This window comes from Juglans microcarpa x Juglans regia, chromosome 7D (genome assembly GCF_004785595.1).
Source record: "Juglans microcarpa x Juglans regia isolate MS1-56 chromosome 7D, Jm3101_v1.0, whole genome shotgun sequence".
NCBI lineage: Eukaryota > Viridiplantae > Streptophyta > Magnoliopsida > Fagales > Juglandaceae > Juglans > Juglans microcarpa x Juglans regia.
In genome coordinates this window covers 26497577-26514047 of record NC_054606.1, presented here as the reverse complement: position 1 = coordinate 26514047, position 16471 = coordinate 26497577, and the positions used below count along the sequence as shown (strand labels likewise).

The 16471-nt window shown below is 40.3% G+C and overlaps 1 protein-coding gene across 2 annotated transcripts; it reads left to right on the top strand.

The window, feature by feature from the left end:
* Positions 1-11369: 11369 nt before the first annotated feature.
* LOC121239940 lies at positions 11370-15385 on the top strand. 2 transcript variants are annotated; one of them, XM_041137347.1, is made up of 7 exons: positions 11370-11837; positions 12004-12080; positions 12154-12288; positions 13263-13317; positions 13510-13597; positions 14743-14841; positions 14946-15385. In XM_041137347.1, exons 1-7 carry the CDS (start codon positions 11473-11475, stop codon positions 15081-15083), a joined length of 957 nt encoding a protein of 318 aa, XP_040993281.1. In that variant the 5' UTR covers positions 11370-11472; the 3' UTR covers positions 15084-15385. The 2 variants fall into 2 exon arrangements, with proteins under 2 accessions (XP_040993281.1, XP_040993280.1); XM_041137346.1 differs by having other exon boundaries at positions 13510-13606.
* The last annotated feature ends 1086 nt before the right edge of the window (positions 15386-16471 follow it).

Here is a 16471-nt window from a genome sequence, read left to right as displayed (position 1 = left end):
ATCCACTATGATTGGTGATTTTACAATCGTCATGGCCTCACATGTCGCTCAATACAATAGAGAAATTTAGTCTAGGCATAGAAAAGTCATCCCCTAGCTTGTGGAGAGTCCGTCCTTCATCTGTAGAGATCTCTTCCTTTTATAGAGATTTGTTTTCTTCCTTGGAGTGATAGAATCCAATTTACCTTGTGAAGCATTTTCCTTTTGGGAGTCTAAACCAACTTCCTTGTTTTATATCTTCCTTGCCTTATCTCTTTCTTGCCTTATCTCTTAGTTTTATCTTTTCCTTTATTATTAGTGATACGTTTTCAAAGGGCTGGACCCAGTCAATTTAGTCCCTAACAGATGCCTGCGATTCTTAAGGTCAACTTATTCATCAAGAAAGGGTTGAGAATCTTCAAGTCGATCGTGATGGGGTAACCTATAAGAAACAACAGAAAAAACAATTATGGGAACTGGTCCATAGTTTATCATTGTTATGCAATGCAATGGTGATCTCCATGAGTAGTTCTCAAGAAGAATTTGTAGAATTTGTAGTAAGGGCCTTCGAGGATGGGCTTTTGTGAAGTTTGTTTGTAAGAACATTTACATAATAATTAAGTGTACTTATGATTGTACGTGATGGTTAGTGAAGTGTGCATATTTTCGTGCTTGATAATCATTTTTGGTTTTTGGTGGCATAATGGAATTTGCCCTGTGCTATGAATTTCTATCAATGTTTAATGTTTCCATTTTGATGTAGACGTAAGAGTTTGTTTATAGTAACCCGCGCTTAATTGGTTAGGGAGCCCGTCGACCCCCTACATCCATCTTTGGAGGTTTCTGAGCACGTCAACTCGTTCTTGAAGGACACCTGCATGAGGCGGTTGTAAAGCTCAGAAGCTCGACCGCATAACTCTAACAATGGATGTAGAGGGAGGATGGCTTGATCGCGTAACCTCGACAATAGAAGTGTAGCGGCATGATGTCTCGACCGCATAACTCTGGCGATAGGTGTGGCTGGAGAATGCCTCGACCGAGTAACCTTGGCGATAGGAGTGTAGCGGAAGGATGCTTTGATCGCGTAACTCTGGTGATGGGTGTAGCGAGAGAATGCCTCGATCTTGTAACCTCTACGATAGGAGTGTAGCGAGAGGATGCCTCAACCGTTTGACTCTTGCGATGGGTGTAGCGGGAGGATGCCTCAACCGCACAACCTCGACGATAGGAGTGTAGCAGGAAGATTCCTCGACTGCGTAACCTCGGCGATAAGAGTGTAGCGGGAGGATGCCTCGACTGCATAACTCTGGAGATGGGTGTAGCAGGAGCATGCCTCGACCTCGTAACCTCAGTGATAAGAGTGTAGCGGGAGGATGCATCGACCACATAACTCTGGTGATGGGTGTAGTGGGAGAATGGCTCAATCGCGTAATCTCGACGATAGGTAGTTGGCGCCGACTGTGGGATCGACTAATCTTCTGCACTAGAATAGGGAGAAGGATGAATCTTCGGCCATTGAGCTCATTTCTGAATTAACAGATAAGACTCCTCTTAACTTTTCATACATAATTATTTTTCATTATTATTTTGGATAACATTGTTGCAGCAAGAAAATTTTGAGATACATGGCGTGCATTGTGCACGTGAGGGGAAGATGCATGCACGTAAGGTGCCCACTGTGCATGCCATGCACAATGGGCGTGGCATGGCATGTAGTCGTGCACCCAGCAACACACGCTGGCAGGCATGAGAGTCTGCCCCCCTTTCCTTTGCCTGGTGCAAGTCAGGGTTGGCTACCCCACCGAATGTTTATACTAGGACGGCAATGCCTTCCACTAGCCCTTCACCGCAGCACTACACCGTTCACATTGTGCACCATGCGAGCACTGTGAGCATGTTACGATGCACCCCAGAAGTCCAGCCCAATGTTTTGAATACCGTACTGAACGCCATACCGGTTAAGGCACTGGAACGAAATATTTCGGTACCGGTACTGGTACCGTTTCGGGATAATCGATATATAAATAAATTATATTCCAAAATATATATAAAAATTATATTCTAAAATAATAGTCTATATATAAATAAATTATATATAAATACATATATATAAATTATAAATCGTCTAGTCTGAATTGGGGATTAAAAAATAAGCTTGTAGTTTGAAAAAATGAAAAAAATGAAAAAAAAAAAAAGCCGAAATATAGGCCGGTACAGGCCGAAATTGAGGCCGGTAAGGCCAGTACGAAACATGTATAGTATCTGTACTGGCCGGACGGCCAGTACCAAAAATTTCGACCGTATCAGCCGGTACAATACGAAATTTGAAATACTGGTCTAGCCACCAAGTTGCTTACCGACATCTTCTGTCACTAGTGGAGTAGTTCCCAACGACAACAGCGCCTCCCGCCACTGATCCTCTCCATTGTAGCGCACCGTGCGAACATTAGGAGCATGTTGCTGAGCACCCTAAGGGAAACAACTCGACCACCACCCAGCCCACCAGTTTCTTCTATCGCCGGCATGGTGGCTCCCGACCACGGTGACTCCCCTCACTGTCAGCTCTCACCCCCGTCACTAAAGCTTGTGGTAAGAGATGTCCAACGCCAACACCACAATGTGCTCACCAGCCCACGGCCACGCCATGTACCTCCAACCTTTTTCGTAGCCGTCACAGTGTTCCTTGCAATCCCCTCGTCGCCCAGCATCACAATGTTCCTCATCGTTCCCTATCGTCAAGCACGGTTTTGTACTAGCTCCCGTGGCTACCGTGAGCTGATGAGACCAACATGAGTTATCATCTAGCTCACCCGCTTCTTCTATCACCATCGTGATGGTCGCCGACTAGGATTTCATTCCTCACCACCATCGCTATTCAATGAGCCATGCAAGTTGCAATAATTCGTGACGATGTGCTATCGTGGCATCGCCTCTCCAGCACCTCCACAACCATGGTTCGGAAGAAACCACCATGATCGTGCTATTGTGAAACTGCCACAACCCTCTGCCTACCTCCATCGAAAGAATACCGTGAGAGGTCCTCAAGTGCCCATCGTCGTTGTCCAGTTGAGCATCCACGTGAAATTCCCACATGCAACTAGCTCGAAATGCCATTCACGGTTACACAGTTGCACTATATCAGTTGCTCCACCACGTTGCCCAAGACAGATTAGTCGCCCAGTGAGTTTGCTCGCCGCGGGGTTTTCCAATGTGTTTCCTCGCCACAACGGGCTTCTTTGTGACTTCTATATATGATTTGCTCACCACACTTGTTCCATTGGATTTGCTCGCCACCTTTCGGTTTGGTTGGATTTGGTCACCCACAATAATTTACTCGCCACAGTAGGCTAGTTCCTTGCTAGTTTCCCACCACACTAAGTGTCCCTCGCCAGCTGCTCACCACCTAGGGTGTCTCTTGCCATACACAGTATTTACGCAGCATACCCATGAATTTTGCTCTGTGATATAGTCCGATAAAAAAGAAAGTTGAAGAAGAAGAAGAAAGAGTCGAGCTACTTGACTCAGAGTTGAACTCGCCTCGCTTCCAAGAGATCAGTGAACGAACAAAAATATTTGGAGGCATAATAATTTTCAAGAGCACTCAAGGATAAACAATTTTCCTATACAAAAATTATCCAGAAGTAAACGATCTCAGTCACATAGGAATTGAAAGCATGCAACCAAATTACTTTGGTTTGCCTCTTTCAAACTTGCCATTTTATTTTTACTAACGATTTGATTTTTGAAAGATTTTACTAGCAAATCGCCTCGATGTTCCACGAGAAACCTAGTGGTTGTACACCCCAAGAATATAATTCGTTGGGAATCACCTACGTGGCACGAAACACAGGCTACGAAGCCCCTCTCAAGCATCACTTGCCATCTTAATTTGTTGTCCTCAGAATAGACCATTCAGTATTGTGAGCATCCTGTGTCCTTATCATTGCCAAAGCATGGTTGCCAACGGGATCGCTCATGCATCGCCAACCTTCACCTCACTCAAGTGAGATAGCCAAGGTTTTCAATCCTCAAACTTGTGATTTGGATTATTTAATCTAATTTGTTTGGTTTCTATTTTGGTACAAGGCGAGCTCTAGCTCCTGCTACAAAGTGCGGTCCATTTTGTCTCCCACTACAACGAAGCATTTGAACTCAACTTTAACATCAATGCGATCGAGGCATCCTCCCGCCACGCTTTCATCGCCAGAGTTACGCGGTTGAGACATCCTCTCACTACACTCCTATCGTCGAGGTTAGGCAATCGAGGCATCCTCCAGCAACACCCATCGCCAGAGTTACGCGGTCGAGACATCTTCCCGCTACACTCCTATCGTTGAGGTTACGCGGTTGAAGCATCCTCCTGCTACACCCATCGCCAGAGTTACATGGTCGAGGCATCCTCCCGCTACACTCCTATTGCCGAGGTTATGCAGTCAAAACATCCTCCCACTACACCTATCGCTGGAGTTACGTAGTCGAGAAATCCTCTCGCTACATTATTATTGTCGAGGTTATGCGGTCGAGGCATCCTCCCGCTACACCCATCGCAGAGTTACTCAGTCGAGGCATCCCCCGCTACACTCCTATTGTCAAGATTACGCGGTCGAGTCATCCTCCCGCTACACCCATTGCCAGAGTTACACGGTAGAGCATCTGAGCTCTACAACCGCCTCACACTGGTGTCCTTCAGGAATCAGTTGATGGGCTTAGCAATCGCCTAAGATGGATCTAGGGGGTCGACGGGCTCCCTAACTACTTAAGCGCAGGTTACTACAAACAACTCTTACATCTACATCAAAACGAAACCATTAAACACCGACAAAAAATCGCAGCACGAGGCAAAATCCATTATGCCACCGAAAACCAAAAATAATCACCGAGCACGAAAATATGCGCACTTCACTAGCCATCACATACAATCATAAGTACACTTAATTATCACACAAATGTTCTTACAAACAAACGTCATAGAAGTCCATCCTCGAAGGCCTTTACTACAAATTCCAAAAATTCTTCTTGAGAACCACTCATGGGGATCACCATTGCATTGCATAACAGTGATAAACTATGGACCAGTTCCCAGAATACTTTTTCTGCAGTTTCTTATAGGTTACCCCCATCAAGATTGACTTGACGATTCTCAATGCCTTCTTGATAAACAAGTTGACGTTAATGATTGTGGGTATTTGTTAGGGACTAAATTGACTGGGTCCAGCCCTTTGAAAACCTATCACTAATAACAAAGGAAGAAATAAAGCTAAGAGATAAGGTAGGGAAGAGATAAGGTAAGGAAGAGATAAGGCAAGGAAGTTGGCTCAGAGTTCTAAAAGGAAAATGTTTCACAAGGCAAGTTGGACTCTATCACTCAAAGAAAGAAAACAAATCTCTATAAAAGGAGAAGATCTCTATAGATGAAGGACAGACTCTCCAGGGGCTTGGGGATGACTCCTCTAAGCCTAGACTAAATTCTTCTATTATATTGAGCGACATGTGAGGCTATGAGAGATTATAAAATCACCAATCATAGTGGATTTTGCCTCCCAAACAACCCGTGGGCGTATGCTTTTATGTCGAACCACGTAAATCTCTTTGTCTCTCTTTATTTATTTTTATCTGCTTATTTGTTATTTATTTCATAAATAAACGCAAAAAACACCATATCGAAGCCCGAATCACCATCGTGGGCTGGAGATAATTCGTTCCTCCCTTCCGACCTGTTGTGCAAATTTAGGCATTAATAATCTCTTTAAGTGAAAGTACTTTGTTACAATCAAACCATCTTAGGCATTAATGAAGCAAGCCTTGTGCCAATATTTTTTTATAGGATGCTTGGCACAAACTTATCAACCTAATATCAAACAGAACAATTGGATAGTCCATTTTTGGTACCATGGTGATGATTGGTGCTTTGGTCAAAGGAGCCACTCATAATTCTTGTAATACATTTCCCATTTTCTTAACAGACTCTTTAATATATGTGTATCAGGCAATTAATTATCTTTCTGCATCTGTACTTTTTTAGAAATTTCAACATTGACATTATTTACTTCATTTTGATCAGGAATAATCTAAACATTGTTCATCTTAACAAACTCCAAAAATATAGCTACTCCAAGCCTTTTCAAAATCTTTTCAACAATCTCCATACTACAAGAAGAAAAAGGAACTATCAGCTTAAACATCTTATTAATACAGAAAAAATCGCACAACAGGTCGAAAGGGAAGAAATAGTCATTCTCGGCCTGCTATGATGATTTGGGTCTCGATCGGTGTGGTCTAGAGCCCCGGCAGTAGTTTGGTGCAGTTGTACTGACTTAGTACGTACATCCATGATGGTGGATAAGAAGTAAATGCAGGAAAAATAAAGAGAGTGGGATACACAAATTTACGTGGTTCGACGTAATCCCTACGTCCACGGGGGTTAGGGGATGATAAATCTACTATAATATAATTGTTTACAGTCTCTCATAGACACTCCTTTCTTAATATACAATAGAAGTTGGAGATCTATTTGCGAAGCTTTGCTTTGGTGCGAGATGTGCTCGATCACATAAGGTGCGAGTGCAGAGCTTGGCTTCGGTGAGAGATGTGCTCAACCTCGTAAGGTGCGAGCATGGAGCTTAGCTTCGGCAGGAGATGTGCTCAATCACGTAAGGTGCGAGCGCGGAGCTTAGCTTCAGTGGAAGATGTGCTCAGCCGCATAAGGTGCGAGTGCGAAGCTCGACTTCGATGAGAGATGTGTTCGACCTCGTAAGGTGTGAGCACAGAGCTCAACTTCGGCGGGAGATGTGCTCAATCGCGTAAAGTGCAAGCGCGAAGCTCAGTTTCAACGGGAGATGTGCTCACCACGTAAGGTGTGAGCGCAGAGCTCGGCTATGGTGGGAGATGTGCTCGACCGTGTAAGGTGTGAGCGCGGAGCTTGGCTTAGGCGGGAGATGGCCTTGATCGCTTAAGGGGCGAGTGTGAAGCTAGACTTTGGTGTGGGCTCGACCGCGTAAGGTGCTAGCGCGGAGCTCGACTTTGGTAGGGGATGGACTCGACTAGATAAGGTGAGAGTGCAGAGCTCAGCTTCTATAGGAGATGTGCTTGACCGCATAAAGTGCCAACGCTGAGCTTAGCTTCAGCGGGAGATGTGCTCGATCTCGTAAGGAGTAAGCACGAAGCTCAATTATGGTGGGAGATGTGCTTGACTGCGTAAGGTGTGAGCGCGAAGCTCAACTTAGGTGAGAGATGACCTTGACCGCATAAAGGGAGAGTGTGAAGCTCATCTTTGGCAAGAGATGGGATCAGGCCCGATCAACCTCCTAAGGTGCAAGGGTTGGGCAATCAAGTGACTTGTTGGACTGTTGGTTACTTGGGAGGCCAGGTGGTCCCTAGCCTTTCCTGTTTGTTGACTCGTTGCCGAACATAACTTGGGATAGGCTGTTGTAGCATGAGTGTAACACTCGATGTTTGCTGAAGGAGATGCAGTCTCAGGAGTAATGTCAGGCAGCGGAAAGACTAGATCCACATTTCGCCTTGAGGTATGCCAGGCTGCCATGAGGCTCAACTCGCCTGTTGACCTTCGACTAGAAGGTAAGTAGAAGATGTTTGACAATGCTGCAAAAGTCAAATCAGTTATTGTAAATAATCTCCAATCACAAGTGTTAGATTTGCGAACCTGAATTATCTTGCTAAAGTGTGGTGAAGGTCTGAGGCGGTTGTCGTGGCATGAGTGTAACGCTCGGCATTTGTTGGGGAAGATGATGTGTTGGTGTTGCTATCCAGGGGTGAGTCAAGGACTCGACTTGGTGGTACAAAGGTCGGCAAGTCAAGGAAGTTGTGTCCAACTTACCGTCTAGGCAAGCCTGGGGATTGGTGTCTGGTCTAAACTTAATGGCGAGTCAAGGGACTCAGTTTGTAGCACGAAGGTCACCAAGTCAAGGGACTTGTGTCTGACTAGCCGTTTGGACAAGTCCAAGGACTTGTGCCCGGACTGACTTCGTGACGAGTCAAGGGACCCGACTTGTAGCATGAAAGTCAGTAAGTCAAGGGACTTGTGTTCGACACGCCATCTGGGTAAGTCCTGGGACTTGTGCCCAACCTAAGCTTCGTGATTGAGTGAAGTTCACGGGCAAGCTCAGGCTGAGGCCAAGGAACTTTGTGCATGGCAAGAGCCTGCCCATGTGCGTGTCGGGATGGTCATGGCTAAGAAACTCTGTTGTTGGGCCTAGGGAGTGAGGCTGTGATGCATGAACCCGAGCATAGGGGTCGTGATGCAGGTTTGCCCACGTGCATGGCTGAGCAACTTCCAGTTTGAACTGAGATGTTTGTGGCAGGGCAGAGTTGGCGAAGAGCTGGCCATGGAGTTAGGGTCTTGACCGATAAGGGTGACCGAGTTGTTCATTGCGATCGTGTAAAGCAATGTGGCTAGGCAACTTGAAATCGGGGAACTTCTAGTCGGGCAAGGCTTGGCTGGGCAAGGTGATGCTTGCCATAGGTGGCCAAGGAACGTCTATTGCTGGGCAAGGAGGTACCTGCCACATATGCCCGAAGAGCTATCCCTGGCTGTGTGGTCCATGGAGAAAGGCCCACCGGCACTTTCTATTCCGTGGCCCACCTTTTCGACAATATAAAATGACAATAAGTTCAACCATCACCTCTGCAACCCATGGGCAGCAAGGGAGCAATCACCCATCACACGAACCACATACGGTCCCACCCCACCCCTAGGGGGGACCACCTTGGCGGCAGCAAAAGACTCCAGCGTCCTTCGTGGTGGCCGCCTGTCTCCCGCATGTTGAGTGGCTGGCTGCCGTGCACCTTCAGTATGCACAACACAAGCACAATGCACACGTTGGCTACCTCCATAGGTGACGGTTGTCACGAAGTGGACAGACTACGCCAGCGGTCAACATGGTGGCCGTCAGCAGGTTCACTAGGTTCTTAATAATTAACCTTAAGAGATTAATGCAAGCTCAAGGGCCTAGTTTTAGATCTAACCCTAATTCACTCACCGTAAATAGAAACCCTAATTATATTGCAAACTCTAACTTTCTAAATTAGAAATCTCAAAAATTCAAAATGTTACCACAAGGGCTAACAAGAAAATAAAAAGAACTAGATAATAGAAAGAGAAATAAAGAAAATTACAAAGAAAACAAATATAACTATGATGAAATTACTGATTCTTTGTTTTGTGGTAGGAAATAGAGTTTTTTATAGTAGTGCTTTTAATCGTAGAGCTTTACTAAGAGCCTGATTGGAGTTGCTTTAAGAGTCATAAAAGTGCTTAAATAGCCTTAAGATTTCTTTAATAGAAAAATTAGATTGTTTGTGTTATATATTAAAGTATTTTTTATGTTTTTCTTGAAACGTAATTTTTCGGATAATTCAAAACGTAATTCAAATTTTAAAAGAACTGTCAATGAGCAAAAATACTCATACAACTTTCAGATAACTACAATTTTCAAATTTTCAAAAATATAGTCATAATCTTTAAAAAATCAAATAATCTTCATTTCTAACTCAAAAATCACTTTTTAATTTGTTTCCAAACAAATTTAACTTGTTTAAAAGTGTTTTAAACATATCATTACCAAATAGTAAATAACTTTTTAATAATAGAACTTATTACTTAAACTATAATGTCCAGTTTAGATAGGCAAAGCATCTCATCTGTATCTCATCTAAGTTGTACAGTCTCAAAGTTTTGCCTATCCAAACATTGTAAATAAATAGTGCAAGTTTAAAACAGTAATGAACAGTACAACTTGACATGAACAGTACGTGAACAGTACTAGTACATGAATAGTCTAAAATTTCAAGGATTCGGGTACTCTATAAATACCGCGGGACCCCCACTTTTTTTAAATTCCAAAAAGTCCAAACTATCTCATCTCATCTCACTATCCAAATATACATTTTTTTACAAACTATCTTATCTCATCTTAACTCAAAAAATTTTACTATTATTTAAAATATCTCATTTCATCTCATCAGAACTGTCTATCCAAATCGAGCTTAAGTTATAAGCTCTAAAATTATATATTATAGTTTTCATCATAATCTCAAATATGCACTAAAAATATTTACTATTAAAAAATTGTTTACTATTTGATAAAGCTACACCTATAGCGTTTTCAAAATAAGTTACGATGGTTTTTAAAAAATGTAGCATTATGTACAATAATTTTTTAACAAAAACTTCAATTTGGTTCTTTTATTAAAAGGTGAATTTTCAAATTTTTTTTAAGTACCTAAAACACTTTTTATAAATGTAGCAAGCATGCTAGTTTGATTGTTGCATTTTCGTTGGGTCGCAACCTTTTCATCTCCATTAATGCACTATTTTTAATTTTATCTGCAAACTTTCTACCAATCTCTTACGCTGTAAGCCTCCATCTAAAGATCAAAGCCAGAAAATCCCACTTCAAAGACTATCAGCATTCGATCAATCTGGCATGGACTCAAGTATAATATTTTGAATATCGTTTCGGACGCCGTACTAATCAAGATATTGGAATGAAATATTTCAATATCAATACTGTTTCGTATACCGTTTCGAAATAACGTTTCGGGATAGTCAATATATAAATAAATTATATATATAAATTATATTCTAAAATAATAGTTTATGTATAAATAAATTATATATAAATATATATATATAAATTATAAATAATTTAGTCTGAATTAGGGGTTAAAAAATAAGTTTGTAGTTTAAAAAAATGAAAAAAAGAAAACTAAATATCGAAATATTGGCCAAAACGTCCGGTACCGACTGGTGCGGCTGGTATTTAGGCCGGTATGAAACTTGTGTGATACTTGTACCGGCCCAACGGCTGGTATAAAAAATTTTAACCGTACCAACCAATACAATACGAAATTAAAAACAATGCTCAAGCATGCAAACACAATCAGACAAACAGAACTCAAGCATAATCACCTTACACTTTACTTCCTTCGATTTAAACATCAAGCCCAGTCAATTGAACACAGCTATATATAAATTTCGATGCCTACGCGCTCACTGCTATATATAACTTTTTAACAATCATTCCAGTTTCTAGTTTAGGGGAAAAAAATTATAAATTGTACTAAAAAATCACTTTTTTTTGTCTAATTATCTCAAATCATTTTATTTCATCTATTCATTATAATTTTTTTAAATTTTTAAATAAAATATAATAAATAATTTAACTTTACAAAAATAATATTAAAAATTAATATTTTAACAATATTTTATTTAACTTTCCTTTTATCTGATTTTATTTCAATTCACTTTTTGTTTCAGTTTCGCCCGTTATGACGTCGGGTCGAAACGACGACGTACATAGACATTTTTTCAGGGATGGGGGACAAAAATATCCCTCAAGGCTAAAACCCTCTTTAAGACCCTGACATGCGACAAATGTACACCAGAGAATAGAGTTTTATCTTCAATTCTTTTCCACAGCGCGCTCTGAGAAAAGAACACCACCACCAACAAGAGGCATTTTAGCCGAAGCAGCCATGGAAGGAAGCTCCCTTCTTCTTAGCCATACTTGTTCTTCTTCTCCTCTTCCTCCAATTCTAAAACCCCAATTTGGGCTCAGTTCCCAGCTTTCTTCTCCTTCTTCTGTTGGAAAATACCCTTTGCTCACCTCCATTCTCAAATGCAATTTGTGGGCCAAGAACACGGCTCTAGTTTTTCCGTGCCCCCGAAGAACCTCTATTCTCCGCAATTCAGCTGCTTTCGCTGTCGAACAAGAAGCTCTGGAGAAACCCAACGATCATTTCTCAACCTCAACAACATCTTCTTATTCCAGAGATATGTTACCAAAGATTGACAAGAGTGGCAGGTTTTGCAGTCCAAGGGCCGCCAGAGAGCTCGCTCTGTAAAGTCCTTTCTGAATTTCCTCTTCCCTTTTATCGTTTTCGCGTGTTTGTTTCTCTGGAAAATAAGGAACTGCAGGGGAGAATGCTTGTGATATTACTCCATTTTCAAACTCTATTGATGAAGTCAAATTTAATATTATTTTGGTGGGGTTGAATGAATCTCAGGTCAATAGTTTATGCGGCATGTTTAGAAGGATCGGACCCCGTTCGGCTTTTTGAGAAGCGAATGAATGCCCGGCGAGGTACTAACTATTTTACCAATCTTTCCCATACAAAAAAGTTTTTTTTTTTCAAAATCTTCTATGGTTTTCTCAGAACCCGGATATGAATTCGACAACGCTTCCTTGTTGGCATACAACCACATGAGCTTTGGAGGCCCACCTGTCACGGTACAAACAATTGAAGAAGCAGACGAACTTCTACGCAACAATGATAAAGAATCTACAATCGGTAAGCATGTCACAAATTTAATTTTTCACGACCTTGGTTAATGCTATCTAGCTTAAAAGGTTTAAAAAACCATGTAATCTCTTCGTCTTGGGCCCGAGGCATAAATTTTAGAGTTCCCTTTCAGACTGCTAGTGAATTTTAGAACTGTTTGTATCTCTGTGTCTGCTTGGCTAATTTGCTTCCAAATTAATTGATGGAGGTTCTAGAGACAGCGATGACTGCTTCCCTAGATAGAATGGTTTTTCTCCCCCCATACAAAAAAAAAAAAAAAATGTTATGTATCTTTGTGTAAGTTTGAATCGTTTGTGTTCAGATGTGTTGGTTCCATTATCATTCTAGATTGGAATTAGAGGCCATAGGTCCTCGGGACTGGTACGATGGTTTCTAAATTACCAAAAGTCTTTCAATTCAGTTGGAAACAACAAGTAACTTTACACGCAAGTTAAGTTACATGTACAGTCATGCGCCATCATACTAGCTTTCTAAGTAGACATTACTGACTGTAACTAAATATCCCCATGTTCCAAAGACTATAATTCGAATTCCCATTGTAATTAGAATTGATCGTAAGCTTAGTTATCGTGTAGTGATGGTTTTCAGTCAATGTGTGTGGGAGTTCTGGAGTTTTGGGAATGTATGCATTTTCCACTGCTGTTATTGAAGAATATTGTATTTGTTTTAGTTATCAGGGCTTGCACATAAAAGTTATCACTTCTCATGTCTCATGAAGTTATAAGACGCCTCTATGTTGCTCTACTTCTGTGCTGGAATGACCTTTTCTGGTACTAGAAAGACAAATCTACTTCAATAGTTTTGTGCATGTTGAGTAAGCGATGGCTTTGTATGTGCAATTGTTCTTAGCATTTAGATTTAGTTACAATTTTTATTATGTCTGCTCATGATTCTATTTTCCCTTGTCATTTTCTTTTTAGTGGCATGACTTCTTTTTTTTTTTTTTTCCTTTTGTATCTTAGAAGCAGAAGTCCTTGCAGCTCCTCCAAAGTTGGTATACAGCAAATTGATTTTGCGGTAAGCCCTCTGAACTACATTTTCTATCTACAGCAAGTGGAGCATGTCTTTTTGAAATATTTCATGTGTGCATGCATATATGTTTGTGTGTGTGCGTGTGTGTGTGTGTGTGTGTGTGCGCGTGTGTGTGTGTGTGTGTGTGAGAGAGAGAGAGAGAGAGAGAGCTTACTATGCCTTCATGACATGTTGCAGATTTACAAGGAAAATTTTGGTTGCAGTCGTGGATAGATGGGACAGTCATGTGCTTGTCATTGATAAAGTTGCCCCTCCTAATTGGAAGGTTGAAACAGTTAGTGTTATAGATTCTTGGTTTCCAATTTCCTGCTAATGCAGTCCTCTTTGTTAAAAATTGTAGGTGTTGTTTCTTGTTAGGTAAAATTCATACCTAAAATTATTTGCCAACCATCATCTGTAATTTTTGTTGATTTCCCTGTTCTATTGTGTCCTGACCCTAGCATGCTAGCTTTTTATGCACTTCTAGGGGCCACTTTCAAATCACTGAGGTGAACACGTGTGCTTATTTAGCATTTTGTTGAACTCTATGACTTGGACAGGGTAAAGATGTCTATAAATAACTACTCTTTCAGGAAAAAAAAAAAAAACATTGAGGTTCTCACTTAAATTTTGATGGGTAGTGATAGGCTTACAACCTATCTACTACCCATTTACTACTTATAGTGTTTTTATATTTTTATCATTTTATTTTAAGTATTTTTTTAACATTCTTAATCATTAAGAAAAAATTAAAAAAATATATAAACTTACTACTAGTCACTTCCTTAACCATTAAGTAAAATGAAAAATTAAAAAATAAATAAATATAAAAAGAATAGTAAGTGAGTAGTAAGTGAGTAGTAATCCTATCATTTTCCAATTTTGATACATGCATAGCCTTTTCTTCATGCCAGTTTTACCTTTTATTTTTATTTTTTACGCTTTACTTTTTATGGTACTTGTGCGTGGGCATAGGCTGGATAGCTGGTTATATTCTTTCTTTGGAAGGGATAGCTAAAAGAACTACTGATAAAAAATAGGGGATCGCTAAAAGAACTGGCAGGTAGCAGCAATATAATAGCTACAGAACCAGCTGGGTGTGTGTGTGTGTGTGTGAGAGAGAGAGAGAGAGAGAGAGAGAGAGAGAGAGACCTAGCCGAGCCCAAGAGATAATTACTTTTTAGTTTCTTGTCAAGTCCATTTTCATAACCTTTTATTTTTTATTTTGGAAATGTTGGCAATTTTCATAATGGTTCCCCTTTTAATTCTTCTAAGCTTTGACATTTCAATAAGAGTACAGAGTTCTCCCCCCCACCTTTCTTTTTGTCTTTAATTTGGCTGAGGAAGAAATAAATTACAGGGTTGTCATTTTTTTTGTCTCTTAAAATTTACTGAGATATGTTGTGCATCTTATTTACTTATATGCTGCAGAGTGAGCCAGCGGGCAGAATTTTGGAGCTGTGTATCCTTCATTTGGCAATGTCCGAAATTACAGTTATAGGGACGCGGCACCAGATTGTCATTAATGAGGTAATATAGTCAATTTGATTTCCTTTTGAGCTGTGTCTTTGCTTTGGTGTACTTTCCTGCCAATTTCTATGTATATACCTAATCATATATGAGTATTTGTGAAGGCTGTCGATCTTGCTAAAAGGTTCTGTGATGGAGCGGCACCGCGTATCATCAATGGGTGTCTGAGGACCTTTTTGAAGGATGAAGAAGAAACCGGTTTAGCTCAGGCCTTGAAAGATAAACAGAAGGTGATCAGTTAATGTATGAATTTTAGCAGTTTCAATTACTGCTATGTGGTTTAGCGGTGTCAAGACTGCCACAGCCACCATTAATAGTGGAGCGAAGAATGTCATTCAGGATTTATGGCTTATTGTATAGATGCTTATAAACCTCAAGGGAAAAGTAACTTGTCTCTTCAAGTCTATTACTACATTCTAAATTTAGAGGCTTAAGAGTGTTGTGAATGAGTGGGAGGGAGTGGCAGGATCATGTATGAGCATTGAACTTGTAAGGTGTAAGATGATTTCTGATCTTTCATGATAATACATTTTTGATATATGGATATAGATGCTCGTATATTTTTTTTACAATTTTTCTCTGCATTTTTGTCGGATCTATGTTGAACAAAAACAAGCGATATGTTTCCCATCTGTTTTTTTAATGAGAAATAATATTTGTAGTCATAGAGTGAATAAGTGTTGTGCATTCTTTTTTTAAAAAGTAAGTAAATATAGAATTTACGTATAAAAAATTAATTTTTTAATAGTAGACTCTACTTTTTTTTAAAATGAGTGTTCAGTATTTACACAACTCATGACTATATCTAATTTTTCCTAATAAATTCATAGAAAAAGTGTGTAAAAATGCACTAATATGCTCTAAAAATTAGTGATATCTCTTGTGAAACTTACGTCAAAACAAGTTGTTTAATTGGGCATTGTAGAAAGGAAAAATCTATTTATCATCTTTTTTCTCATTATCATTTCATCATTCTATGATGTGTCATTAAATGATAGATTTACAAGTAAAACATGATAAATCTTCTCTAATTATCTAATACTACATCATAAGATGATGAAAGAATAATAAAAAATAAATGATGAGTAGCATTACTCTCGTAGAAATGGAGCATGTTGTTTCAGAATAAGATTGCCCAAAATCTATCCAAATGGGCCTGGGGGGCCCAACTGCAACCAAAACTATAAATCAAATTATCAAGCAAAAGGCTTTTTCAGAACTGGATCGGTCTAGAAAGCCCAAATACAACCCATACCAGTAGTCACAACTTTAGAGTTACCCTAACGCCGCCGCCAGCCCTCTTTTCCTAGGGTTACTCGTTCTTTTGTAATTTGTAGCCTAGGGTTTCTCAATCTTTTCTTCTATAAAAGGAGCATAAAACCCAGTCTCTCTTCGCTGGTTCGGCTTGCTTTGATGAATTAATGGCTTTTGGTTGGTTTTGAGATCATCTCCCACCCATCCCATTGCGGCCGGCTATGCATTCAATCAAAGGTTGTGTTTTCATCTTTTCTTTTCGCTTTTTGTGTTTTTTAAAATCTGGATCTCTATGGATAAAGGTAAGCGGCTGGCCTCCCAGATGGGATGGAAAGAAATAGGGAGTGATGAGTTTTTTATTTCAACTAAACTCACA